The 27,709-nt window shown below is 39.1% G+C and overlaps 1 protein-coding gene across 5 annotated transcripts; it reads left to right on the top strand.

Moving 5' to 3' along the window:
• The first annotated feature begins 115 nt into the window (after positions 1 to 115).
• Positions 116 to 11,673, top strand: ZNF181 (zinc finger protein 181). Of its 5 annotated transcripts, none has more exons than XM_045442494.1 (5): positions 116 to 356; positions 1,006 to 1,082; positions 5,725 to 5,845; positions 6,083 to 6,169; positions 7,367 to 11,673. In XM_045442494.1, exons 2-5 carry the CDS (start codon positions 1,074 to 1,076, stop codon positions 8,830 to 8,832), a joined length of 1,683 nt encoding a protein of 560 aa, XP_045298450.1. In that variant the 5' UTR covers positions 116 to 356; positions 1,006 to 1,073; the 3' UTR covers positions 8,833 to 11,673. The 5 variants fall into 5 exon arrangements, with proteins under 5 accessions (XP_045298450.1, XP_045298452.1, XP_045298453.1 ...); XM_045442496.1 differs by having other exon boundaries at positions 6,086 to 6,169; positions 7,367 to 9,605; XM_045442497.1 differs by having other exon boundaries at positions 116 to 362; positions 6,086 to 6,169; positions 7,367 to 9,605.
• The last annotated feature ends 16,036 nt before the right edge of the window (positions 11,674 to 27,709 follow it).

Here is a 27,709-nt window from a genome sequence, read left to right as displayed (position 1 = left end):
TCCGGTGGAGCAGCTCTGTGACGAGAGCCATCCGCCGGGGCGTTCCTCAGACAGCGCGGCCGTTTTTCTCGCCGGGCGTCCGGAGCTCGCACGGCCGCGCAGCCTTCTGGGAAGTGTGGTTTTACGGGGGGACGTGCGAAGCGCCGGTAACTTGTCCCTGACGCGGAGGCGTCTGGGAAATGCCGAGCTGGTGTGGGCTCCGTCCTCCGTCCACCCCGCGGTAGTGTCGGGAAGGCGGCCGAATTTTCCGGGGATAGTGTGGTTCTCGTGACGGCGGCGGCCCTGGTCCGCGGAGGTGCGGGCTCTGGTCCGCCCGGCCCGGGCCTCGGGGCCAGGGAGGGCCCGCCGGAACTCAGGCAAGTGTGAGTCCCAGCAGGGCGGCGGGGCGCCGGGCACGCTGCTGCCTAGTCTACCCCGCGGGGGGAGCACCGCCTGGGCCTTAGCCTCCTGGACCTCTCTGTAAAAGGGGTATCGCTTACCTCCTAGAGTTGTGACAAGGAAATGGGCGAGTGAGTGTGCAGGGTACGCACTGAAAGAAAACCCCATCCGCAGTGGTTTTTAGCCAATCCGGTCATGAAACTGACGCTTTTCACGTGTGCAGCCTTCAACAGATGGGTTCAGCGTCGCTAAGTTTCAGTTTTCTCACCCTTTAGAAGAGAAATATGGAATAATGTGAATGTCCACCATGCGTAGTTGTGAAGACTGAACGAGCTCTTCACATGATTACTGTTGTTCTGTGAGCCTGCCTCTTGTGTGTGTGTATAAAATAAATGTATACTTATACACACACACACACACACACACACATATATAGTAGATTTACACACCGTTGGCGCCTGGTGAATGATTAATTACCTCGTGCTAAGGAACACTCTGCTAGTTCAGGGGAAGAATGGAGTCTTAGAAAGTGATTCCCAGTGTACTTTTCCTTGCAAGTGTGTTACAGAGCTGCAAGATAAGCCTCATTTTTCATGGCTTCTTTTTTGTGTTGATCTGCCTTCAAAGGACACTACTCTTCTTTAAGACAAGAGCCTGAAAAGAGGACTGTGTTGACTATTGGAAATTGCAAAGCCATGTTCCAGGTAAGTCGGTAAGGTCCCCGGATCTTCCTGAAACACCTTAGCAGAACTCTTGAGTGTTTGCTTTGCTTCTCTTACGAGTTCCTACCTAACAAAGTCCATTTAGGGACCGGATCTATGATTGCTTTCATTATAGCAAAGGATGGAGCCCACGGAAGAACTCCCAAAGTACTGTCTACTCTCAGTGCTCCTCTTCTGCCATTTTTCTGCTTGAAGCCTCTGTAGACTCTTGAGCAAAAAAAAAAAAAAAAAAAAAAATTTTAATTACAATTCAGAATTCATGTGTAGAATTTTAGGTTATTTGCTTTACAGTTGTCAAAGCGGTATCATGTGGTCTCAGTTAATGGTATGCCAGTCCTTTCAGTTGTTCAAGTCAAGAGATGTTTGGAGTCATCTTTGATTCTTTCCTTTCTCTTGTAACACATTCAGACGCCCTAGTTGAATCTGAAATACATCCCGGATATCTACAGAATCTCACCAATGGTTGCAACATCACCATCACCACCACCGCCACCACCATCCTGTCATTCCTCAGCTTAAAACTCTTCAGTGACCCTAACTCAAGTCAGAGTTCTATAGTGACTTAAAACGCTTTGTGCAGGGGCGCCTGGGTGGCTCCGTTGGTTAAGCGTCCAACTCTTGATTTCGGCTCAGGTCATGATCTCACATTCGTTAAATCGAGCCCTGCATCGGGATCCTTGTTGAAACCTAAGAACCTAAGAGTCTCTCTTTCCTTCTCTCTCTGTGCCTCCCCTGCTGGCTTCTTGCATTTGTTCTCTCTCTCTCTCTCTCTCTCTCTCTCTCGGAAGGAAGGGAGGGAGGAAGGAAGGAAGGAAGGAAACCAAAATGCTTTGTGCAATTACGCTTTTATCCCTCTGATCTCATCTTACTACTCTTTACTACTCTGTCTCCTTGTTCCCCTGAGCTCTGGCCACACTGGCTACGGCTTCCAGGCCTTGGAAATTGCTGTACCATCTGCTTGGAATATTCTTTCCCCAGATATGTAGAAGCTTGATTCTTCCCTCCTTCATAGCTTTGCTCAGTGGTTACTTTCTGAGGAAAGCTTCTCCTAACACCTGCAGTCAACTTTTCTAACAATCACTTCTACTCCTCCTCACTGCTTTGTTGTTTTCCAAAGTGATTATCACTCACTAGATAACACACTGTTTAGTAGTCAGTGCATATGCTCATTGTTGGTCTCCTCCCTCTAGGAGGGATTTTTTTTCCCCCTGTCTTGACTGTTTTCAGGACCCAGAGTGGCATCTGGCACAAAACTGATGCTTGGTTGTTCAAAATAATAAGTTTTCACCATAGCCGCACTTTTGGTTTCATGGAGGAAGACTTTATTAATTATAAGGGAATGGGAATATAAGGAATTAAACAATTATAGTAAACATAAAGAGGGAGAGAAGTATAGAGAAGAACAGAGAAGGCTTAACACAGCAAATCAGGTACTTAAAACATCTGACCTTCTGGCTCGGGAAACCCTCGGTGACCAGCCCAGTTGGAGTCCCAAGGGTCCTGGAAGGAGCATCCTCCCCTCAGGTGAGACTTCCGAGTAGCTATCCTGACAGGGCAATATGTACATATACTACCCTTGTGTGATTTATGGTTAGTCATTAAGTTTGCCTAAGTGCAGTGCTGAGCAAGCTGTTTTTTGTTTCTCTTACCATATCTCACCCAGGAGCCTGGCATCTGCATATTCCTTTTTCCTTCCTGATCCATTCTAGGAGGCCAGCCTGATTTGGCTCAAGGAGGAACATGAGGCACATTAATCGCTCTTGGCGTCAGGAACAGAAGGGCCAGTTTTGATCTTGAGGCCAGATACGGCATACAAGCTGACTAAGCCCCCATGATTGTGTATGTGTGGCTCTGGGCAGAAATGTGTAACAAGTCACATGAACAGCTTTACACGGAACATTAGTAAATCGTTGTTGAGTGAATGAACTTTGAAAAAATGGTTAGGATCCTTGAATAAAAAGGGTAGGATCATCAGGTGGAAGGTGACGCCTGGCATATGTTAGTGCCATAGTGTTAGTGGCATATGTGCACGTTGGGCAGAGTCTGGTTTCTTGGGAATATTAGATAACTAGGGGAAAAAACTTTTTTTAAGTAAAAGCTAAAGTGAACTAGTTGCCAAAATCCTTCATTGATACATTTTGTAAACACTTGTGAAATATCTGTTGGGAAGAATCTTACATAGGTTTGAGCGTCCTATCCCGTGACATACAGGACTTCGTAATCTAGTGCAATACTAAGAGAACTTTTCTTTTTTCTTTTCTTTTCTTTTTTCCTTTCTTTTTTTCTTTCTTTCTTTTCTTTCTTTCTTTTCTTTCCTTCCTTCCTTCCCTCCTTCCTTCCTTCCTTCCTTCCTTCCTTCCTTCCTTCCTTTCTTCCTTCCTTCCTTCCTTTCATTTGTTTTACTTATTTAGAGCACAGGAAGGGCAGAGAGAGGAGAGAGAGGGAATCCCAAGCAGGCGCCTCACTGTCAGCGTGGAGCCTGATGTGGGCCTCGAAGTTGTGAACCATGAGGTCATGACCAGAGCCAGAATCAAGAATTGGACACTTAACTGACTGAGCCACCCAGGCACCCCCTAAGAGAACTGTGGTGGAAATGTTCTTTTTGTGTACTGTCCAGTATGGAGCCACCGGCCCCGTGTGACTATTGAGTACTTGAACTGTGACTAAAGTGACTCAGGAACTAAATTTTAAACTTTACTTAATTTTTAATTTTTATTAATTTAAACGTACATAGCCAAATGTGGCTAGTGGCTACTGTTTTGAGCCAGTACAGGGCTGGTAGAAAAGTGACAAAGCATAAGAAATTAAGATAGGTGCTGGAATAAATATCCTAAGTGCTTCTGGGGACAAAGATGAATGAACATCCCAGGCTGCCCAGGCAACTGAAGGGGCAAGAAGAGTTGAAGCATCCCTGAGGAGGCAAGGCTGGAACTGGTTTTGGTGACCCAGGGGACCAGGGAGGCAGAGATAGAAGTGAAGTTATACCAGACTGAGAGAACATCTTGAGCACAGGTAGGTAGGGCTAAGAATCTTTCAAGGAACTGTGAAAATTTTCTAAAGTGGTGGTTCTCCAACAGGGGTGATTTTGTCTCCTTTAGCCCTCCCCATAGGGGACATTTGATAATGTCTGGAGGAAACATTTTTGGTTGTCACAGCCCTGGGGTGCAGGGGAATGGGTAGAGGCTAAGGGTGCTACTAACTAAACACTCTGCAATGCACAGGACAGCTCCCACCACGATAATCCAGCCTGAAATGTCTATTGACATTGGTCAATAGACCAGTGTACTTGAACTGTGACTTCAGCTCGAGTCATGATCTCACGGTTCGTGAGTTCAAGCCCTGCGTTGGGCTCTGTGCTGGCAGCTCGGAGCCTGGAGCCTGCTTCTGATTCTGTGTCTGCCTCACTCTCTGCCCCCTGCCCTGTTCACACTCTGTCTCTGTCTCTCAAAAAGTGAGGAAATGTTAACAGAAATTTTTTAAAAGTAAATAAATACACTTAAATAAATAAAACCAAAGACCAGTATCACTAATGAATATACAGGCCGAATATCCAAATAAAATAATAGAATATTGAATCAGCCACTTGGAGTGAAAAATGTATCATAGCCAAACAATGTCCATGTCATCAATGAAAGATAATAATAATGCCATTTTAAATGTATACATTTTTTGCACATATTATAGTTTGACTAATGAGTAAGCTGTTACTGAACATTTAAGCTTTTTCTAAAGGTTTGCTATTTTAAATAATATCATGAATGGGTACTATTTTCATAGAATATTTTCCTTGAAATGTATTCTCTGATTCTTTGCCTGTACTTTTCAATTTTTTTTTTTTTTTTAATTTTAGTGTTTATTTTTGAGAGAGAGAGAGAGTGCACAAGTTGGGGAGGAACAGAGAGAGAGGGAGACACAGAATCCAAAGCAGGCTCCAGGCTCTGAGCTGTCAGCACAGAGCCTGACGTGGGGCTGGAGCCCACAAACCCTGAGATCATGATCTGAGCCGAAGTCGGATGTTTAACCGACTGAGCCACCCAGGTGCCCTTCTTTGCCTGTACTTTAAGGTCCAATTTAAGGACTGCCTATGGCATGAAACTGTTCTTTAGTTTTCTTGCCCATGGGTCTCAATTTTTTTTAAATTACAGATCATCAATACAAGGTTTAATTATATACCATAAATGGTTTTTGTTTATAAACAAGTTATATATGTATCTTTCTTTAATATAAAGATGTCTTTTTTCTGAACATACTGGATCATTCTTTTGAACCTTGTTGGATCATCATTTTTTATTTACCTGTCATGTAAGCTATAAAAAAAAAATACAACTAAGTACTTGACTGTATGCTGTCACATGTTGAATGCTGATTTTAAAAATTTTATAATTTTCTTTCCTTTGGCAGAAAAAACTCTCCTGAAGCAAAAACTCTCATATTTCTCTTACCCTTATTGTAAAACAGTGCCAAACACATAATTATCCAATTACAATGTAACTTAGATCCCTGATCATTGCTGTAACTACTGAATCTTGTTCCCTTTCTTCTACAACCAGGGTAATTTTGCCCCTTAGTCAGTGAGAGAAGTGGCCCTGGCTATGACTGAGCCTAAATACGTTTGCTCTTTCAGGTGACATTTAGTGATGTGGCCATAGACTTCTCTCATGAAGAGTGGGGATGGCTAGATTCTGCTCAGAGGGATTTATACAAGGATGTGATGGTCCAGAATTATGAGAACCTGGTTTCTCTAGGTAAGCAAAGCTCCTTCTCTACCCCAGTGGGGGAGATTTTCTGTCAATTACTAGAGATCCTCTTGAGTAAATGGCTGAAATTTTGTTTCAGATTCCCAAGGATGTGTAGAGTTCTGTTGTGCCCTGCCTGAAGCTTATCTTCCCATTTCAGTGAAACTTCCTTTCGTTCCTTTTATGATGATGGCCTCTCCTTCATGAGGACCACAGTTTAAACAGGTTCTGTATTTTTCCTGTAAGCAGGTCTTTCCATACCTAAGCCGTATGTGATCAGTTTATTGGAGGATGGGAAAGAACCTTGGATGGTGCAGAAGAAACTGTCAAAAGGTATGTTTCCAGATGAGTCGTGGAGAATCAGGCAAAAGAAGTCTTTGTTAAACATGCTTGTGGAAAGTATGGAGGCATTTTTGCACATTTTAGGGGTACTCTCTTCAGAGATCCCAAATGTAACATATGAGGGATCCTTAGATGTCAAAACAGCCATTCCTCCACCCTGGCTTATTATCTTTCTGCATTACTTATGTTATCTAATCAAAAATGGAGGTTTTGCCATCATTGTAATTCAGATTGTTATTTTATTTGCAACAAAATGAAGCAAATTATTCTCTTTAAGTCCACTTAAGGAAAAATATACAAATGGTTTTAGGCAAAGAAAGGCTGTCAGTTAGATGGCAAATGAGTTTTCCCCTAAGGCTGAGCTTCGAGGGTCAAATGTGGACATGAGTGATAGAGGAAGTAAAGAATGTATAAAGAAGTTTCTAGGAACAATGTTTTCTAATGTCCAATAAATGATACGATTTTATACAGATCCTACACAAACAAAGCCTAAATCTTTTAGAGCGATAAAGAATATTTATTTTGTTCGTTGTTAACTGTGTAATGCAGTACTGTAAATTGTGCATTTTGGGGAGATTGGGTGGCTCAGTCGGTTGGGCATCCAGCTCTTGATTTTGGCAAAGGTCATGCATGATCTCATGGTTTATGGGATCAAACCCCATGTTGGACTCTGGACTCAGCATCGAGCCTGCTTGGGATTCTCGCTTTCCCTCTCTCGGCCCCTCCCCTGTCTCAAAATAAATAAATAAACTTAAGAAAATAAATTGTGCATTTTAAGCATACTAACTGACAGTAAACTGAGAATAACTGAAGGTTGGAGAACCAAGGCTGTGAGACCAAAATGGGTCTTTCACATAAATGTAGGTACAGAATAGAACGTTGGCTTGGAATCCAGAATACCTTGTGCGTTGTTTTTCCTTACAGTTTCACTTTTTTTCCACAGACTGTTTGCCTGTATTTAACTCATTTTCCTGATTACTCTCTGTTCCCATCTCTGTAAGCTGTCTCTGTTTTCTGCTCCATTTGAACTTTGTTCAGAAATGATTGAATACATGAGAATTGTCAGTTATGTGCTTTCTGGGGATGAAGATGTGCTCTATTTTTCCTCTAGTTCTCTAATCCTTCCATAGAAGTTTCTTTTTAAGAAGTACAGAAAAAGCAGTGTTTTGCTTTCTTGATATATTTCAGATTGGGAATCAAGATGGGAAAACAAGGAATTATTAATGAAGGAGGATATTTATGATGAAGATTCACCCGAAATGGTAATAATAGAAAAAATTACAAAACAAAGTCATGAATTCTCAAATTTTAACAAGGACTGGGAATTTATAGAGGCGTTGGAGGGGAAGCATGAAAATCAGATAGAACATTTCAGTCCTGTGACCCTCACCTTTAGAGAAAGTCCCACTGGGGAAAGTATTCACAAATTCAGAAGCATCCTCCATTTAAAGTCTATTCTTTCTGAACCACAAAGAATTTCTGCTGAAGGGAAATCACATAAACATGATATATTTAAGAAGAGCTTACCAAAAAAACCTGTTATAAAAAATGACGATATCAATGGTGGGAAGAAACTTTTGAATTCTAAAGAAAGTGTGGCAGCCTTCAGCCAGAGCAAATCTCTTACCCTTAACCATTCTTATAATAGAGAGAAAGTCTATACATGCAATGAATGTGGGAAAGCCTTTGGCAAGCAATCCATCCTTAATCGCCATTGGAGAATTCATACCGGAGAGAAACCATACGAATGTCATGAATGTGGGAAGACGTTTAGCCATGGCTCATCCCTAACTCGACATCAGATAAGTCACAGTGGAGAGAAACCTTACAAATGTATTGAATGTGGGAAGGCCTTTAGCCATGTGTCATCACTTACTAATCATCAGAGTACTCACACTGGAGAGAAACCGTATGAATGTATGAACTGTGGAAAGTCGTTCAGTCGTGTTTCACATCTCATTGAACATCTGAGAATTCATACTCAAGAAAAACTCTATGAGTGTCGAATATGTGAGAAGGCCTTCATTCATAGGTCATCTCTCATTCACCATCAGAAGATTCACACTGGAGAGAAACCTTATGAATGTAGTGAATGTGGAAAAGCCTTTTGCTGTAGCTCACACCTTACTCGACATCAGAGAATTCACACTGTAGAGAAACAGTTCGAATGCAACAAATGTCTGAAAGTCTTTAGCAGCTTGTCATTTCTTATTCAGCATCAGAGTATTCATAATGAAGAAAAACCTTTTGAATGTCAGAAATGCAGGAAATCCTTCAACCAGCCAGAATCACTGAACATGCATTTAAGAAATCACACTAGATTGAAACCTTATGAATGCAGTATATGTGGGAAAGCATTCAGTCATAGGTCATCCCTACTTCAACATCACAGAATTCACACTGGAGAGAAGCCCTATGAATGTATTAAATGTGGGAAGACCTTCAGCTGTAGTTCAAACCTTACTGTACATCAGAGAATTCATACTGGAGAAAAGCCATATAAATGTAATGAGTGTGGGAAGGCTTTTAGCAAAGGTTCAAATCTTACTGCCCATCAGAAAATCCATAATGGAGAGAAACCCAGTAGTGCAATAAGCGTGGAAAAACCTTTAGGCCATATGAATCTTTCTATGTGTGAAAAATCATATAAGTGAGAAACTGTATGAATGCGATATTTGTCATAATACACTTAGCCATAGATCCTTCCTGAAAATTTATACTGGAGAAAAGTCTTTTGAATGTAATGAATGTGGGAAGGTCTTTAGCAGTAATACAAGCCTTACTGTCTATCACAGTTCACACTGTAGAGAGAATGTTTATTGCCTTCATAAAGGCAATAAATACGGGAAAGCCATTAGCCACTGTTAATCCCTTAATTGACAGAAGTAAGTACACACAGGAGAAAAACCCTATATATGTAGCATATGGGAAAGACATTAGGCAATATGAATCTCTTATTGAACACAGGAGAGAAGCAATATGAATATAAAAATTGTGGGAAGTCCTTCAGTGAAAGTGTATCCCTTATTCTGTCTCAATTCACACTGGAGAGAAAGCTTGTATGAGAAATGTAGCAAACTGTTCATTGCGTTATCTTGCTAGACCTCACAAGATTAATGCTAGAACAGCCTGAAGGACGTAGGAGTTATGTGTAAATCTTTCTTTACAATGATGTTATTTGTAAGCAGTTCTACAGGAGAGCAAATGAGTAGATTATAAATGAATATGCATTTCTTATAGCAATAGCAAACAATTTTACTCGAGTCCTGCATAGAAGTTTCTTTAGCTAATGGGCATGTGAAGATAATTTAGTCACCCAGTGGATCCAGGAAATGTTTTAAAGTTAAAAATTAAAGCTGCGAAAGAAGTAAAAGGTGGTGTGAATAAAGTTTTTGGTCTCTAATAAAATCAGTTTGTATATAATGAACTCTTTCACTGTGACACTGATATTTCTTGCGAAGCTTTTTACTTTCCTCTTGAAGCATTAAGCCTTCCTGTGTGCTTTAGCGGGAGACTAGCTAAGCTAGAGAAAAATGGCTTGATCTCTGTGCTAAGAATATCCTTATTTTCGTGAAGATAATTCACAGTCCATTTCCAGTTGGCTTAATTCACACATTTTAATTTTTACCAGTGCAGTGAGAACATAGCCAAGAAACAACAAACTATGAAAGATCAGAGCAGGCTTAATGGTGGATGTGCTTTTCAATCTGAATCTTAAAGGATGAGTACTAATTACCTGTGTGTGGGCACATACACTCTGGGAGTCGTTCTAGGCAAAGTACACGGGCCTGTTCTGTCATGTTAACTCTATCTGGACTCCATGATCCAGAGTCTAGTTTCAGTGCTTTGTGGCTTTAAGGTATCCCTGCTGGGAGCATGACTGATAACAGCAAAAGTCATTTCTCAAACCTGGATCATAGTTACGGGAGTTTACATTGAAATTAATAGTACAGAGCTGTCGCCATTACCCTTCCTCCAGCCTGCCTACCAAGTTTGAAAACAGCTACTTGTAATATGTGCCTTCTTGAAATGCTCGAGAGGCATTTTATTTTCTACACTGAACCTTGACAGGTAATTACGGTTTGTAAAGGGGCTGGCTTCAAGTAGTCTTAAGTTTTAGATAAATGGAATAATCTTGCTTGTCTTATGGTTTCCTGTCTTGTGACTAGAAGGATAGTACAGAATCCTGTCTGGGTTGGATTAGGACTGTCTGGACACTTGGGAGTAAACGGCACTTATATAGCTTATATTTCAGGTTATGCTCTCTATGGTGTTTCGTGTCATAAGAAAGAAATTATTTTAAAAAGTATTATATCACATGTAATTGTGATGTGGAATGAGTGATAGGGGTTCCAACTTTAGACAAAATACTCTAGTGTATGTGCAACCCTAACAAAGCCAAGAGATGAAGGCACATTCCATAGCAATTCTCAATAGAGATAGTAGATTTGGAATGGGATGGTGAGTTTTTAAAAAGCAGACATTTATCTTTCCTTTGATTTAGTTTTATTTAAGACATTGTAAAATTCTAAGGAATGTTGAAGGATCTTTGAGAGACTTAAGCACAGCATGATGTCAAGGTTTAAGAACTGTTATAATTATGGATAGATTGGCCACTATATATGTACAGTTGTGGGATAATGGCAAGTGTTCTGTTTCTCCCATTCTTTGTCCTTCCTCCTGTCTCAAGCACTGGTACCACACAGTTGAAGTAGTACTTTAATCCCTAGATTTTATTTGCTTTCACTACATGTAGTTTGATGTTACCTTGTTATTTTGTTATGAGAGGATTCATCCAAATATTCAAACTTTGAATGAATTAAACACATACAATTAAAAAGCATAAGCATGGGGCGCCTGGGTGGCGCAGTCGGTTAAGTGTCCGACTTCAGCCAGGTCACGATCTCACGGTCCGTGAGTTCGAGCCCCGCGTCGGGCTCTGGGCTGATGGCTCAGAGCCTGGAGCCTGTTTCCGATTCTGTGTCTCCCTCTCTCTCTGCCCCTCCCCTGTTCATGCTCTGTCTCTCTCTGTCCCAAAAATAAATAAAGGTTGAAAAAAATAAAAAATATAAAAAGCATAAGCATGCACATGATAACGTTTTACAATTCTTGGTTTAAAGCGCCTTCACAGTGATACTGTGGTTCAGGTTGTGCAGATTGTTGTGTTAATCCTCATACCGGTTTTCTAGCAAGATAGTTTAATGTTGATCTGGCTGCACTTCAGGGACGAGAGACACACAAAAAAACTTCCATGCTGTTCTGCCATCTTGGCCCCTCTCTTCACAGTGATACTGAACTAGGAAAAGAAAGCCAGAGTTAAATCAAGACAGTGAGGACTTAAAGTGGTGAGAGTGTATTACCTTGTTGCAGATTGGGCTAAGATCATGATGTTACAGTGTCACTGATGGAGAATCCTACTCCATCATTTCTGTTAACCATTTCTTGAGCATCTGTGGGCCAGGTAAATAAAAGACACTCTATACCTTTCAAGAGCTCAAAAGTGTATGTGTGCATGTGTGTGAAGACTATGCCCAGAAGTCATGTCACCCGACTATAAATCCAAGTTGCGTGTCTAGTGGCTTTATATGATCTTGGACAAATTACTTCAACATCTATAAATGGTGATAGTAATACCTCACAGGATTTTATGAAGATAAATGAGTTAATTTGTATAAAATGTTTGCAGTGTCTTGTACCTCAAAAGCATTCAGTGAGCATTAGCTATTAATTTCATCACTCTTATCTACTTACTGTTTCACTTTTCGGGGGGTCCTTATAAGACACTCCCATTTCCTTCCAACACATCCACTTTTCATATTTGAGCCATTTCCAGAGGGAATATGTTTATTACCCTGTATACTCCCAAGGAGACACAAAGAGCACCAGATAGGTGAGGATGAGACAAAAATCCACCTGGGCTGCAGGAAGGAAGAATGGTGCCCTAAAGATGGTTTTGGAGAAAAGTCAGAATAAAGGAGACATTGTCAATTAAACAGTAATATTTTGAAAATAATCTTTTCTTCTTTCTTTCTTTCTTTCTTTCTTTCTTTCTTTCTTTTTCTTTCTCTTCTCTTTCTTTCTTTCTTCTCTCTCTCTCTCTCCCTTTTCTTTCTTTCTTTCTTTCTTTCTTTCTTTCTTTCTTTCTTTCTTTCTTTCTTTCTCTTTCTCTTTCTTTTCTTTTCTTTTCTTTTCTTTTCTTTTCTTTTCTTTTCTTTTCTTTTCTTTCTTTTCTTTTCTTTCTTCAGCAGTACGTCTTAACTGTGGACCTAAAATACTCAGTAAACCATGTTGTAAACAGATGTGCTGTCATCAGGCTTTGTTGTTCCATTTATAGAGCACAGGCAGAGCATAATTAGCATAATTCTTAAGGGTCCTAGGATTTTCAGAATGGTAAATGAACACTGGTTTCTGCTTAAAGTCATCAGCTGCATTTGCCCTTAATAAGAGTCAGCTTGTCCTTTGAAACTGAAGCCAGGCATTGACTTTTCTCTAGCTACAAAAGTCCTAGATGACATCTTTTTCCATTGAAGATCTTTTGCTTAGGTAGCCACCTTCAGTAATTATTTTAGCCACATCTTCTGGACGACTTGCTGCAGCTTCCACATCAGAACTTACTACTTCGCCTTGTACTTGTACAGAGATGGCTTCTTAAACTGCACGAATCAACCTCTGTTAGCCCCATTTCCTCTCTGTAGCTTCCTCGCCTCTCCCAGCCTACCAAGAACTGAAGAGTTCACACTCTGGATCAGGCTTTGGTTTATGGGAATATTGTGACTTCTGTTCACACATTTGTGTGTTCACTGGAGTAGCACTTTCAATTTTCTTCAAGAAATTTTCCTTTGCATTTACAACTTGGCTGTTTGGTGCAAGAGGCCTAGCTGCTTTCAGCCTAACTTGGCTTTTGACCACCTTCCTCACTAAGCTTAATCATAGCTTTTGATTTCAAGTGACATATGTGTAACTCTTCCTTTCACTTGAACACTTAGAGGCCATTGTAGGGTTATCTGTTGGCCTAATTTCAATATTGTGTCTCAGGGAACAGGGAGGCCTAAGGACCAGACAGAGATGAGCAGGTGGTTAGTGGAGCAGTCAGAACGCACTATTGGTTAAGTTCATGGTCTTATATGTGTGCAATTTCTGGCATCCCAAAACCATGACAACTGTAACATCAAAGATCACTGATCACAGATCACCATAACAAATATAATAATAAAAAAAATATTGTGAGAATTACCAAAATGTGACAGAGACATGAAAAGGCAAATGCTGTCTGAAAAATGATGTTGACATTTGTTTGATGCAGGATTGCCACCAATCTTTCATCAGTTTGTAAAAAATGCAATATCCGCAAACCACAGTAAAGTGAAGTGCAAGAAAATGATGTATGCCTGTATAACCTTGGGGAAGTCCTTTCATTTCTCAAGCCTTGATTTCTACATCAAACCAAGATTAATTCCTGTTTTACCAGGTGTTTTTGAGAATTGAAGAGAAAATACTCCTAAAGCAAACAGTGGAGTGCTGGTACATGTGAGTTGCTTGGTGTGTTTTTCTTACTTTTATTAATCCTCCCACTGACTATGAGGTGAGTGTCATAATCATCTCCATGGCATTGTCAGCAACCTGAGATTCGACAGCTCTAGCAAGCTTCCCAGATTCACACATCACAAACATAGGCTAAATTTGAACACCCTCCCAAGAGACCATGCAACTGCCTCATGACGGTATTGTGTCTCAGAAGATTAAGGTTTCTTTTGCAACCACACAGGTCCTCTCATGCCTTTTTGAACAACAACAAAAAATATTCCCTTTAGCATGCTGTTCCTTCAGCCTAGAATGCCCTTCTTATCCCCCTTTTTACCATGCTCATCTGTCAGAGGGACTACTGTTCACCTTGCAAAGTTCACTTCAGTTGTCACCCAGGCTTCCTCAGGCACTAATGGAGGAAATGAGGGATAAAAATGCTGTAGGTCATATAGAAAACCAAGAGCAAAAAGGCAGAAGTTCCTGCTCTCCAGTAATTACTTTTAATGTAAATAGATTAAGTTCTCTGGTAAGAGATTGGCAGAATGGATTAGAAAAATGTTCCAACCAGATGCTGTCTACAAGTGAGTCACAGTAGGCCCAAAGACACAAATATGTTAAAAGAGTGGGAAAAGCTCTTTTATGCAAAGAGTAACCAAAACAGAGCTCTGGTGCCTATATTAATATCAGACAAAATAGGCTTTAAATCTGAAAGATTTCAAGTGACAGGGTCACTGTATATTACTAAAATGTTCAACACAGGAAAAATATATACCAATTATAAGCATTTGCACATCTAATAACAGGCCCATAAAAATATGTGAGGCAAAGTTGACAGAATTGAAGGGAGAAATAGACTGTTGTATTAATAGTCTATAATTAATAAGTGGAGTCAATACTCCACTTTAAATAATGGGTGGATCACCACACAAAAGATAAATAAAGGAATAAAGGACATAAACAACTCAACAAGCCAACTACACCTAACAGACAAATAACATTCCACCTCAAAACTGCACAATACACATTCTTCTCAATTGCACATAGCATATTTTTCATGATGGATTTATGTATTAGCCCATAAAACAAATATCAGTAGCTTTAACATATATAAAGTAACTTTGTTGATCATAACAGGAGGAAGTTAGAAATTAAGGAAAAGTGGACAATAAACAAATATACAAAAATTAAGCTATACAGTCATAAATAACTGTTATGGCCTGAATGTGTCTTCCCCCAAGTTCCTATGTTGAAGTCCTACTGTCTGCTGTGTTGGTATTAAAAGGTGGGGCTTCTTAGAGATGCTTAGGTCATAATGGTAGAACCCTCATGAATGGGATGGGTGCTTTTAGAAAAGAGATCCCACAGAACTCTCTTGTTCCTTCTGCCCTGTGAGGATACAAAACAAATCCTGCAACCTGAAAACCTGACAATGCTGGCACCTTGATCTCTGACTTCCACCCTCAAGAACTGTGAAAAATAGATTTATCCTGCTTACAAGTTATCCAATCTCTGGTATCTTGTTATAGTAGCCTGAATGGACTAAGAAAACAACCAATGAGTCAACGAATAAATCACAAATTAAATCAGAAAATACTTAAAGACTAATGAAAACACAGCATACCAAAATTAATGTCGTATAGCAAAAGCAGTGCTAGGAGGGAAATTTGTAACATAAATTGCCTATATGAGAAAAGATCTGGGAATCCATAACCTAACTTTACACCAAAAAGCTATGGAAGAAGGAAACAATAAAAAACAAAGTGGAGATAAACCAAATAGAAAAACACAGAGAAAATCAGTGAAACCAAAAATTGGCTCTTTGAAAAAAATCAACAGAATTGACAGAACATTACCTAGACTGACACAAAAAAAGAAAACACAAATAACCAGAAATGAAAATGGAGATCTTGCTACCAACCTTACAGAGGTAAAAAGGATTATAAGACAATATTAAGAACAACTGTACACCAACAAATCATTTTCTTTCTCTAAATTTTTATTTAGATTCCAGTTAACATACAGTATAATATTGGTGCACCAACAAATTATATAATCAAGAAGTGGTCAAATTCCTTGAAACACAAAGATTACCTAAACTGACTCGAGGAAATAGAATATTTCAACAGATCTGCTTTATAAAGGTTAAAAAAAAAAAAAAACAACAGATTTACTCTATAAAAAGTAAAGAGATTGAGTCAGTAATCAGAAACCTCCCAACAAAGAAAAGTCCTGTAACCAAATGGCTGTACAAGTGAATTCTACCAAATATTTAATGAAGATTCGACACCAGTCATTCTTCTCAAGCTTCTAAACAATTAGAGGAAAAAAATTCTCTATGAGAACATTGTTCTCATACCAAAGCCAGATAAAGAAATCACATGAAAAGAAAATTACAGAGCAGTATTCTTTGTGGATATAGATGCAAAAATCCTCAACAAAATATTAGCAAATAGAATCCACCAGTATATTAAAAGATTTATTCACCATGACCAAGTATAATTTACCCCAGTAATGCAAGAGTGAGAAGAAAATCAACCAATGTAATCCATTCCATTAATAAAATGAAGGAGAAAACTCACATGATCATCTCAATTTATGCAGAAAAGGCATTTGACAAAACTCAATAACCTTCATGATAAAAATGCTCAGAAAACTAGGAATAGAGGAGAAACTCCTCAACATGATGAAGGCTATGTGTAAAACCCACAGCTAAAATCATCTTCAGTGGTGAAAGACTGAAAGCTTTTCCTCTAAGGTCAGAAAAAGACAAGTAGACCTACTTTCACAGTTACTATTCATCATTGTTCTCAGAGTTTTATCCCAGAGCTATAAGGCAAGAAAAGGAAATAAAAGGTACCCAAAATGGAAAGGAAGTTGTAAAACTATCTTTTTGCAGTTGAAATGATCCCGTATATAGAAAGGAGTCACAAAAGAATTCCCCAAAACTAATAAGGCTAATAGATGAATTCAGCAAAGTTGCAAGGAAAAATCAATACCCAAGTCAATGGTATATCCATGGAACAGCAATGAATGATACAAAAAGGAAATTAGGAAATTCCTTCCATTTATAATAGTACCTACAAGAGGAAAATATTTGGTAGTAAGTCTAATCAAGGTGAAAGATTTGTATGCTTAAAACAAAACAAAACAAAAATGCTGGACAAAATCAAAGATGACCCAAATAAATGGAAAGATATCTCATGTTCAGAAAAACCCAGAAAGACTTAACAGTGTTAAGATGTTAATACTACCCAAAGAGATACACAGATTCAATGCTATTAAAATTCCAGCTGCCTTTTTTTTTTTTTTTAGAAAAGGCAAAGTCAATCCCCAAATTCATACAGAATTATAAAGGGCCCCAAATAGCCAAAACAATCCTAAGAAGAATAAAGAATAAAGTTACCCAACTTCACAATTTATTACAGTGCTACATTAATTACAGCAGTATGGCAGTGACATAAGGACAGACATACAGACCAGTGGAATAGAATAGAGAGCCCAGAAATAAGCCCTCACACATATGGTCAATTAATTTTCAACAAGATGCCAAGACCTTTTAAGGGGAGGGACACTCTGAAAAAGTTGAAGAGCAGGCAACATTTCCTAACTCATTTGATGATGCCAGAATTGTCCTGATACCAAAATCAGACAAAGATACTATAAGACAGAAAGAAGGGAAGGGAAGGAGGGAGGGAGGGAAGGAAGGGAAAGAAGAAAGAAAGAAAGAAAGAAAGAAAGAAAGAAAGAAAGAAAGAAAGAAAGAGAGAAAGAAAGAAGAAAGAGAAAAGAAAAGGAAAAAGAGAAAGAAAGGAAGTAAGAAAGGAAAACTACAGACTAGTATCCCTTACAAATATGGATGCAAACATACTGAAAAGACTAGCAACAAACATTTCTCCAAAGAAGATCTATAAATGGCTAATAAACACATGAAAAATGGTCAATATAATTAGTCATTAGAGAAATGCAAACCAAAACCACAATGAGATATCACTGCCAGGATGACTATGAGGAATATTTTAAACAGGGAAAATAAGTGTTAGTGACATTGTGGGGAAAATGGAATCCTTTGTGCAATGCTTATGGGAATGTAAAATGGTATGGCCCTTGTGGAAAACACTATTGTGATTCCTGAAGAGGTTAAATATAGAACAACCATATATTTCAGCAGTTTCACTTCTAGATATATACTCTAAAGCATTGAAAGCAGGGACTTAAACAGATAATTGATCACCAACATGTATGGTGACAGCATTATTTACATTAGGTGAAAAGGATGAAAAACAATCTAGATATCCATCAACGCATGAACTGATAGACAAATTGTGGCATATACATGCAATGGAATATTATTCAGCTTTAGAAGGAATAGATTTCTGATGCATGCTACAATATTTATGAACCTTGGAAACATGCTAAGTGAGATAAACCATACACAAAAGGACAAATATTGTATGATTCCATTTATATGAGGTACCTAGAGTAGGGAAATTCATAGAGATATAGAGGTTACCAGCCGCTCAGGGCAGTGTGGAAGGGGAAGTTGTTGTTTAATTGAACAGTTACTGTTTGGGATGATGAAAAAGTTCTGGAAATGGATAGTGCTGATGGATGCACAGCACTGTGAATGTACTTCATGCTAATAAGTTGTAAATTTAAAAATGACTAAAATGGTATATATCCTACAATAAAAAGAAAAAAAAACTCAATGCATAATAACATAGCCTTCTTGTTCTTGGGAAGTTCAGTGCTTTGTCTTGATTCCAACAGAAGTAAAGTAAAAGGGAAAAACTTAAGCAAATGATCCAAATCTTCTATAAGATAATATATATTTCATGGTAATTTTCAGAGTGCCACAAACTGTACCTGCTAGATTTTGTCTCTTTTGGAACTGAGCTAACTTATCTCTGAGGGAATTCACTAGTAGACAAGTTAATGGAAATTACACACTAAGACTAGAATGGAACATGTCAAAATACAGAACTAAGTCTGTAAGTACTCACCAATTACACTGAGAAGAACCTGATTTTTGGAAGGGTGGCAGGTTCTAACATGTAAACACATTGCTTAGTTATTTGGAGTTTTATTTCTCCTTTAAACATTATTTTTGTAGGAATAATAGTCTCATACAGGATTTCTCATTGATAATCAGTAAGTACTTATGCACGAAAATAACGAAGTGTGCAACCATTTGTTGATGACCTTAGGTTGCTAATTATGTAATTATTTAAATTTTGGAATTGATACGGAACATAAAAACCCATTTCCTCATTGTAAATCTTGGGAGAATTGAGGCATTGAAATAAGGCCTAAGACATAGACGTGGGAAATGTTCAGAGAATATGTGAATTCTGGTAATAATTGAATGAATCAGTAGTTTATAGTATGGTCCCTGGACCTGCAACATTAGCATCACCTTGAAACCTGGGGTAAATGCAAATTATCAGAACATTGTTCCTGGCAGAGAGAAACACCTGAACAAAAGCCTGATAGCTGGACAGACTGGGATTTAGGGAGGGAAAGAAGGTCTGTTGGGAAGATATAGTTTGGGGTGGTTGGGACAGCATTGATCAAGGTAGAGAGGGGAGGGGTTGGAACTTAAAGTATTTTTCATGATATATTAGGGGTTTGGATTTCATCCCAAGAGCAATGGAGAATCTAGAAATAAAAGAGAACCCTCTTCATGCCCCAGGGACAGACTGGGTCATTAATAAGGGGAAAAAATGCTGGGTATGGCTATGGTATACTGAAGAATGGACTACCTCTAGAAGGCCCTCTTGCAGACTTCCAGCCTCTATAGGAGGGTTTTCTAGTTTTTCCACAGGAGAAAAGGTCCAGAGCTATTTTTAAATTACCCAGATTCTCCACAGTGGAAACTGATTCATACTAGTTATTTGTTTGTTTGTTCACAAGCCGTCTGGGGAGACTCAACCTACCCCTCTAGGCTGAAGGTGGACTCCCAAGAAATAACCTAGTTGGAGACAGAGCAGAGTTTGGTCCTCTAAGCCATTTAGTTACACTTCCATATATCAGATACACATACACTCAGTGCAAATAGAAGGAGTATGAATAGATTACTCATGGCTATACAAATGCTATACATTTGAAAAGGTTTCCTTTTACTAAAACATAAATGCTAATCAGCAATCACCTGAGCCACCAGGAGACATACTAGAAGACAGACTTACAGGTGCATAAATGCAGAGAATAGAGAGAGGTCTTCATGGCCCTTCTGAGGACCCACCTTTCAAAGGTACTTCCAGAGTTGTCAGTTTACATTTGTTTAAGTAATTTTTGCAAAGACACCAGTCTTCCCACTGGAATATTTACAGAAATACATATTCACAGATCATGTCTGAAATCTAATAAAAAATAAGTGGTGATACACAGAAACAAAATATAACCCAACTGAGGAGAAAAACAAATCATTCGAAATAAGCACAGAATGACAAAGTGGAAGACATTAAAACAGAAAAATGTAGGGGTGTCTGGGTGGCTCAGTCAGTTGAGTGTCTGATTCTTGATTTCGGCTCAGGTCATGATCTTGAGGTTGTGGGATCAAGTCCTGCGTCAGTGCTGAGTGTGGAGCCTGCTTGGGATTCCCTTTATCTCTCCCTCTGCCCCTCTTCCCCACTCACCCCCTCTCTCTTCCTCTAAAAAAAAAACAAAAACAAAAACGTGTTCCATATGTCCAAGAATCAAGAAGACTGAACATGTTAAGTAGAGACATGAAAGATTTAAGGAAGACCCTAGTCTAACTAAAAGAGATAAAAACTATAAATTATGGTATGAAATGATGTCACTAAGGGCAAAGTGGACATTGCAGAAGAAAAGATCAGGAAACTGGAAGATGTAGCAGTAGAAACTATTCAAAATGAAACAGAAAATACTAAAAAAGAAAAAATTATCAATGAGCAGTGAGACAACTTCAAAAGAACTACTACACATATATAACTGAAGGCCCTGAAAGAGAAGTAGAGGGACAGAAAATCATTGGAAGAAATAATGACTGAAATATTTCCAAATTGGTGGAAACTATAAACCTACAGAACAAAGGAGCACAAGAAAATTTCACCAAGGCTGGAGCTTGGGAAAATGGTGGAATAGGAGGAAGCTGAGCTCATCTTGTCCCACATTTTCAACTTGGATCCAAAGACTGGCAGGAAAACTCCACAACTAAATACAGGGAAGAAGCTGTATCTCAAAGGTTAGAAAGGTCAGAAAGGTGAAGGGAGGCTGCCTGAAGGAGGGAAGGAGCTGCACTTGCAAAGAGGGCAGAGAAACAGGCCCTCACACCAGGGAGCTCACATGGGGGAAAACTAAGCCCCATAGCATTTGGCTTTAAAAAACAGAGGGGCTGAGGTGAGCCTGGGTGTATCAGTCAGTTGAGCATCTGACTTTTTATTTTAGCTCAGGTCATGAACCCAGGGTCGTGGAATTGAGCCCTGTGTTGGACTCCATGCTGAGCATGGAGCCTGCTTAAGATTTTCTCTCTCTCTCTCTCTCTCTCTCTCTCTCTCTCTCTCTCCTCCTGCCCTTCCCCACTTGTGTGCGTGTGCGCGCACTCTCTCTCTCAAATAAAAAAAATAAAACAATAAAAACCAGAGGGGCTGAATTCTGTGAGTTTGTAAAACCAGTGGGCCTTGGAACCTGGAGGTTTGGAGGTCAGCTAACTCAGCATTGGGGGAGCCAAGAAAGTGAGTGATAACTGGGTTGCTGCCCTTAAAAGGACATCAGCCTGCATGGAGAGACAACATAAAAATGGCAGTTTACACAATGCTGGGGGCAAATAGGAGACAGATCTGTTCATATTGATTTTGGAGTGTGTTAGGGGGACTTCTCCTAAAAAAAAGGGAGCTGGCACGTGCCATTTTCCTCCCTGTCCCCCTAGCATAAGCACAGAGACACCTGCAGGGAGCAGGGCTGCACAGAACTTGTTACCTAACCTATTAGCAGTGTGCCACACCCATGAATTCTCCTGAGGACTTGCCCATTCCAAGCTTGCTAGCCTAGGCCCTGGGCTCAGGGGTTTAAATTTGTTAAAGCCATGAGCACCCTGCCCAGACTTCAAGTGCACATCCACCATGCCACACCCAGTTGTGTGCCCCAGCCACCCCTATGTTTTACCCAATCACACATGCCAGGGAAGTGTCCCATTCTGTGCCCAGCCACAACTCACGCCCCACCAGGAACCATCAGATGGCCCACCCAGTCATGTGCCCCGACCACCTTTGTGGGTTGTGACCAGTCATGCACCCTGTCACCAATGTGCCCTGTGCCGAGCCACCAGGTGCACAGGTGCTGCCACATGCTGCACCCAGCCACCACGCCAGGCCCAATCACTGCACTCCACCTAGCCTCCCACCCCAGCCAATGTTGTGCACCATGCTCAGACTGGCACATCGAGCCACCACAGTGATTAGGGAGATCCTGCATAGGACTAGCAGCCCAGTGCAAATTTAGCTAATTTGCTCCCAAGTTCCTAGGCAGGTACTACCCCCAAGAGGTGGCCTGACTGGGTCCCACTAACACCACAGAGAACAAGCACAGCCCACAACAGACAAAGTCAGTGTAGACAGCTGCACTGAAAAGAAAACTGACTCAGACACAGCAGCAGGGCATAAGCAACGCATGTAGGATACTCTCCTGAAGTGCCAGGTTCTGAACAGGAGACATTGCACTGTAGGGCACTCCAGGACCTCTTCTTCATAAAGTCATACTTTCAAGAGCAGAAGCACAGCTGACATTTTTTTAGCTTTCTTTTTTTTAATGTTTATTTAATTTTGAAAGAGAGGCAGTGGGGAGGGGCAGAGAGAGAGGGAGACAGAAGTTCTGAAGCAGGCTCTGTGCTGAGAGCAGAGAGCCTGATGAGAGGCTTGAACTCACAAACCATGAGATCATGACCTGAGCCGATGTCAGACACTTAACCAACGGAGCCACCCTGGTACCCCTTTATCTGACTTTCTTAGCACACAGGAACAGAAACACAGAAGCAGGCAAAATGAGGAGACAAATTTATCCCAAATGAAAGAATAAGACATGGCTATCTATAGCCAGAGATCTAAGCAAAACAGAATAAGTAAATGCCTGATAGAGAATTTAAACCAAAGATAAGGATACTCACTGGACTTGAGAAAAGAGTGGAAGACATGAGTGAGACCCATAACACAGAGATAAGGAATAACAAAGCAGAGATAAAGGACACAATAAATGAAATGAGAGACACACCTGATGGAATGAAGAGCAGAATGGAAGAAGCTGAGGAATGAATTAGTGATCTGGAAGACAGAGTAATGGAAAGTAAGCTGAACAAAAGAAAGAGAAAAGAATTCTGCAAAATGAGGATAGACTTAGGGAACTCAGTGACTCCATCAAACATGATAACACTTACATTATAGGAGTCCCAGAAGAAGGGAGAAGGGGGCAGGAAATTTATAGGAAGAAAGAGTAGTTGAAAACTTTTTTAATCTGGGGAAGGAAACAGATATCCAGATCCAGTAGGCACAGAGAACCCCATAAGATTAACAGGGGATTTGTCAGCAGAAACTTTCCAAGCCAGAAGGGAGTGGCAGGATATATTCAAAGCACTGAATGGGGAAAATCTTCTGCCAAGAAATGCTCTATCCAGCAAGGCTATTATTTGGGATAGAAGGAGAGATAGAATAGTTTCCTAGAAAAACAAAAATTAGAGGAGTTCGTGATAGCCAAATCAGCTCTGCAAGAAACATTAAAAGGGATGCTTTGAGGGGAAAGGAGAGACCAAAACTGACAGTACAGAGGTAGGAAACAAAAGGAGTAAAAATGAGTATTTCTGTCACAAGTCAGTCAAGGAAATCACAAAAAAGGATCTAAAATATAATAACATATACCTGAAATGTGGGGAGGAGAGGAGAAAAGAATCAGTTTGAACTTAAACAACTATCAATTTAATATAGACTACTATATGCAGAAGAAGTTATATATAAGCCTAGTGGTAACCATATGTCAAAAAACACTAATAAATATGAAAAAATTTTTTTAAAAAATCCAAACATATCACTAAAGAAAATCAGCAAAACATGAAAGAGAAAACCAAGAAAGGATCAGAGAAAATCTACAGAAACCACCACAAAACAAGTAATAATATGTCAATAAGTACATATTTATCAATAATTATTCTGAATGTAAATGGGCTAAATGCTGCCATCAAAAGATATAGGTTGACAGAATGGATATAAAAACAAGACTCACCTATATATTGCCTACAAGAGACCCATTTTAGACCTAAACCCACCTGCAGATTGAAAGTGAGAGGATGGAAAAAGATGTAAAGTGCAAACAGATGTCAAAGCCAGAGCAGCAATACTTATTTTGGAAACTTTATTTTTTTTATTAAAAAATTTTATTTTTAACATTTATTCATTTTTTTGAGAGACAGCACAAACAGGGGAGGGGCAGAGAGAGAGAGATACACACAGAATCTGAAGCAGGCTCCAGGCTCTGAGCTGTCAGCACAGAGCCTGATGTGGGGCTTGAACTCTGAGCTGTCAGCACAGAGCCTGATGTGGGGCTTGAACTCATGAAATACAAGATCATGACCTGAGCTGAAGTCAGACGCTTAACTGAGCCACCCAAACGCCCCTATTTTGGAAACTTTAAAACAAAGACTGTAACAAGTGACAAGGACACTATAATAAAGAGGGCAATCCAACAAGAAGATATAATAGTTGTGAATATTTATGCACTCAACATAGCAGCACCCAAATACATAAAAGAGTTTATAACAAACATAAAGGAACTAATTGACAATAATACAACAACAATAGGGGACTTTAACACCTCACTTACATGAATGGACAGTTATTCTAAACAGAACATCAGAAAGGAAACAATGGCTTCGAATGACAGACTGGAACAGATGGATTTAACAGGTATTCTCGGAAGATTCCATCCTAAAACAGAAGAATACACAATTCTTTTCAAGTGCACGTGGAAATTCCCCAGAATAGATCACATATTTAGCCCCAAAAATAAACCTCAATGAATTCAAGATAGAAACCATACCATGCATTTTTTCTGACTGCAGTACTATGAAACTAGAAGTTACCCACAAGAAAAAATCTGGAAAGACCACAAATACATGGAGGTTAAAGAACATGCTACTAAATAATGAATGGGTCAATCAAGAAATCAAAGAAATTAAAAAGTACATGGAAACAAATGAAAGTGAAAACACACTGGTCCAAAACTGCTGGGATGCAGCAAAAGTGGTTCTAAGATGGAAATTATAGGAATATAGGCCTACTTCAAGAAGCAAGAAAAATCTCAAACAACCTAACCTTGCAACCAAAGCATCTAGAAGGGAACAACAAACAACGTATAAAACCCACAGAAGAAAGGAACTAATATAGATTAGAGCAGAGAAAAAAGAGAACATCAATAAAACCAGGAGTTGGTTCTTTGAAAAAAAAATCAATAAAATTGATAAGCCTTTAGCCAGACTTATCAAGAAGAGGAAGAACTCAAATAAATAAAATTACAAATGAGAGAAAAGTAAAAAACACCATCACAAAAATACAAACAATCATAAGAGAATTATTATGAAAAACTATATGCCAACAAATTGGACAATCTAGAAGAAATAGATAAATTCCTAGAAACATAAACTACCAAAACTGAAACAGGAGGAAATAGAAAATCTGGCTTCACAGGTCAAATCTACCAAACGTTTAAAGAAGGATTAATATCTATTCTTCTGAACTATTCCCAAAAGTAGAAAAGAAAATAATACTTTCATATTCTTTCTGAGGCATTACCCTGATACAAAAACCAGATACACACACCGCTAAAAAAGAGTACAGGCCAATGCACAAATTCTCAATATAATACTAGCAAACAGAATCCAATAATACATTTAAAGAATCATTTACAACTCATCATCCGGAAATACAAATCAAAATTACAATGAGATGTCACACCTGTCAGGATGGCTAAAATTAACAACACAGGAAACAATGGGTGTTGGCAAGGATGTAGAGAAAGGGGAACCCTCTTAGTCTGCTGGTGGGAATGCAAACTGGTGCAGCCATTCTGGAAAACAGTATGAAGGTTCTTCAAAAAGTTAAAAATAGAACTACCCTATGACCCAGCAATTGCACTATTAGGTATTTACCCAAAGGATACAAAATACTGATTCAATGGGGCACCTGGGTGGCTCGGTTGGTTGGGCGTCCGACTTTGGCTCAGGTCATGATCTCATGGTCCATGAGTTCGAGCCCCGCGTCGGGCTCTGTGACAGCTCAGAGCCTGGAGCCTGTTTCAGATTCTGTGTCTCCCTCTCTCTCTGCCCCTCCCGTTCATGCTCTGTCTCTCTCTGTCTCAAAAATAAATAAACGTTAAAAAAAATAAAAAAAAAAACAAAACAAAATACTGATTCAAAAGGATACAGGCACGCCAACATTTATAGCAGCATTATCAACAATAGACAAATTATGGAAACAGCCCAAGTGTCCATTGACTGTTGAATGGATAAAGAAGATAGGGATATATATATATATATATATATATATATATATATATATATATATCCCCTCCCACACATATATATACACACACATATATATATACATATACATATATGTATATACATATACATATATGTATATACATATATATATATCCACAAATATATACAATGGAATATTACTCAGCCATAAAAAAGAATAAAATTTTACCATCTGCAAAGATGTGGATGAAGCTAGAGTATTATGCTAAATAAAGTAAGTCAGATAAAGACAAATATCATATGATTTCACTCATATGTGGAATTAAGGAAAGAAAACAAGTGGATATAGTGGGGGGAAAGAGAGGCAAACCAAGAAACAGACTCTTAGCTATAGAGAACAAACTGATGGTTACTGAGAACAAACTGATGGAGGGGAGGTGGTCGGGGGATGGGTTAAACAGGTGATGAGTATTAAAGAGGGTACTTGTGATGAACAGTGGGTGTTGTATGCAAGTGATGAATCACTAAATTCTACACCTGAAGCTAATATTACACTATATGTTAACTAACGAATTTAAATTAAAACTTAGAAAAAAATTAAAAATAAATTACTAATTCATTCTCTTATTAAAAAAAAGTTCACCATGACCAAGTGGGATTTATTCCTAGGTTGCAAGGGTGGTTTAACATTTGTAAATCAATCAATGTGATACATCACATCAATAAGAGAAAGGATAAGAAACATACAATCATTTCAATAGATGCAGAAAATGCATTTGACAAAGTTCAACTTCCATTCATGATAAAAACCCTCAACAAAATAGGTTTAAAGAGAACATACACCAACATAATAAAGGCCATATATGAAAAACCCACAGCTTATACCATCCTTAATGGGGAAAAACTGAGAGCCTTTCCCATAATATTAGGACAAGACAAGGATGCCCACTCTCACCACTTTTGTTCAACACAGTACTGGAAGTCCTAGCCACAGCAATCAGACAACAAAAAGAAATAAAAGGAATCAAAATAGATAAGGAAGAAGTAAAATTTTCACTATTTGCAGATGATGATACTATAGAAAACCTGAAAGTCTCCACTGAAAAACAGCTAGAACTGAGAAATGAATTCAGTAAAGTTGCAGGGCACAAATCAATTTACAGAAATCTGTTGCATTTCTGTACAATAATGAAGCATCAGAGAGAGAAATTGAGAAAACAATCCCATTTACAATTGCACCCAAAATAATTAGATGCTTAGGAATAAACCTAACCAAAGAGGTGAATGAAATACCTGTCCTCTGAAAACTATAAAACCCTGATTTAAAAAATTGAAGATGACACAAATACATGGAAAGACATTCCATGCTCATGGGTTGATAGAACAAATATTGTTAAAATGTCTGTGCTACCGTAAGCAATCCACACATTTTAGGTAACCCCATCAGAATACTAACAGCATTTTTCATGGAAGTAGAACAAACAATCCTAAGATTTGTATGGAATTACAAAAGACTCCAAATAGAC

Source organism: Leopardus geoffroyi, chromosome E2 (genome assembly GCF_018350155.1).
Source record: "Leopardus geoffroyi isolate Oge1 chromosome E2, O.geoffroyi_Oge1_pat1.0, whole genome shotgun sequence".
In the NCBI taxonomy this organism is placed as follows: Eukaryota; Metazoa; Chordata; class Mammalia; order Carnivora; family Felidae; genus Leopardus; species Leopardus geoffroyi.
The sequence above is the reverse complement of the archived record's forward strand: the minus strand, read 5'-3'. Positions and strand labels throughout refer to the sequence as shown.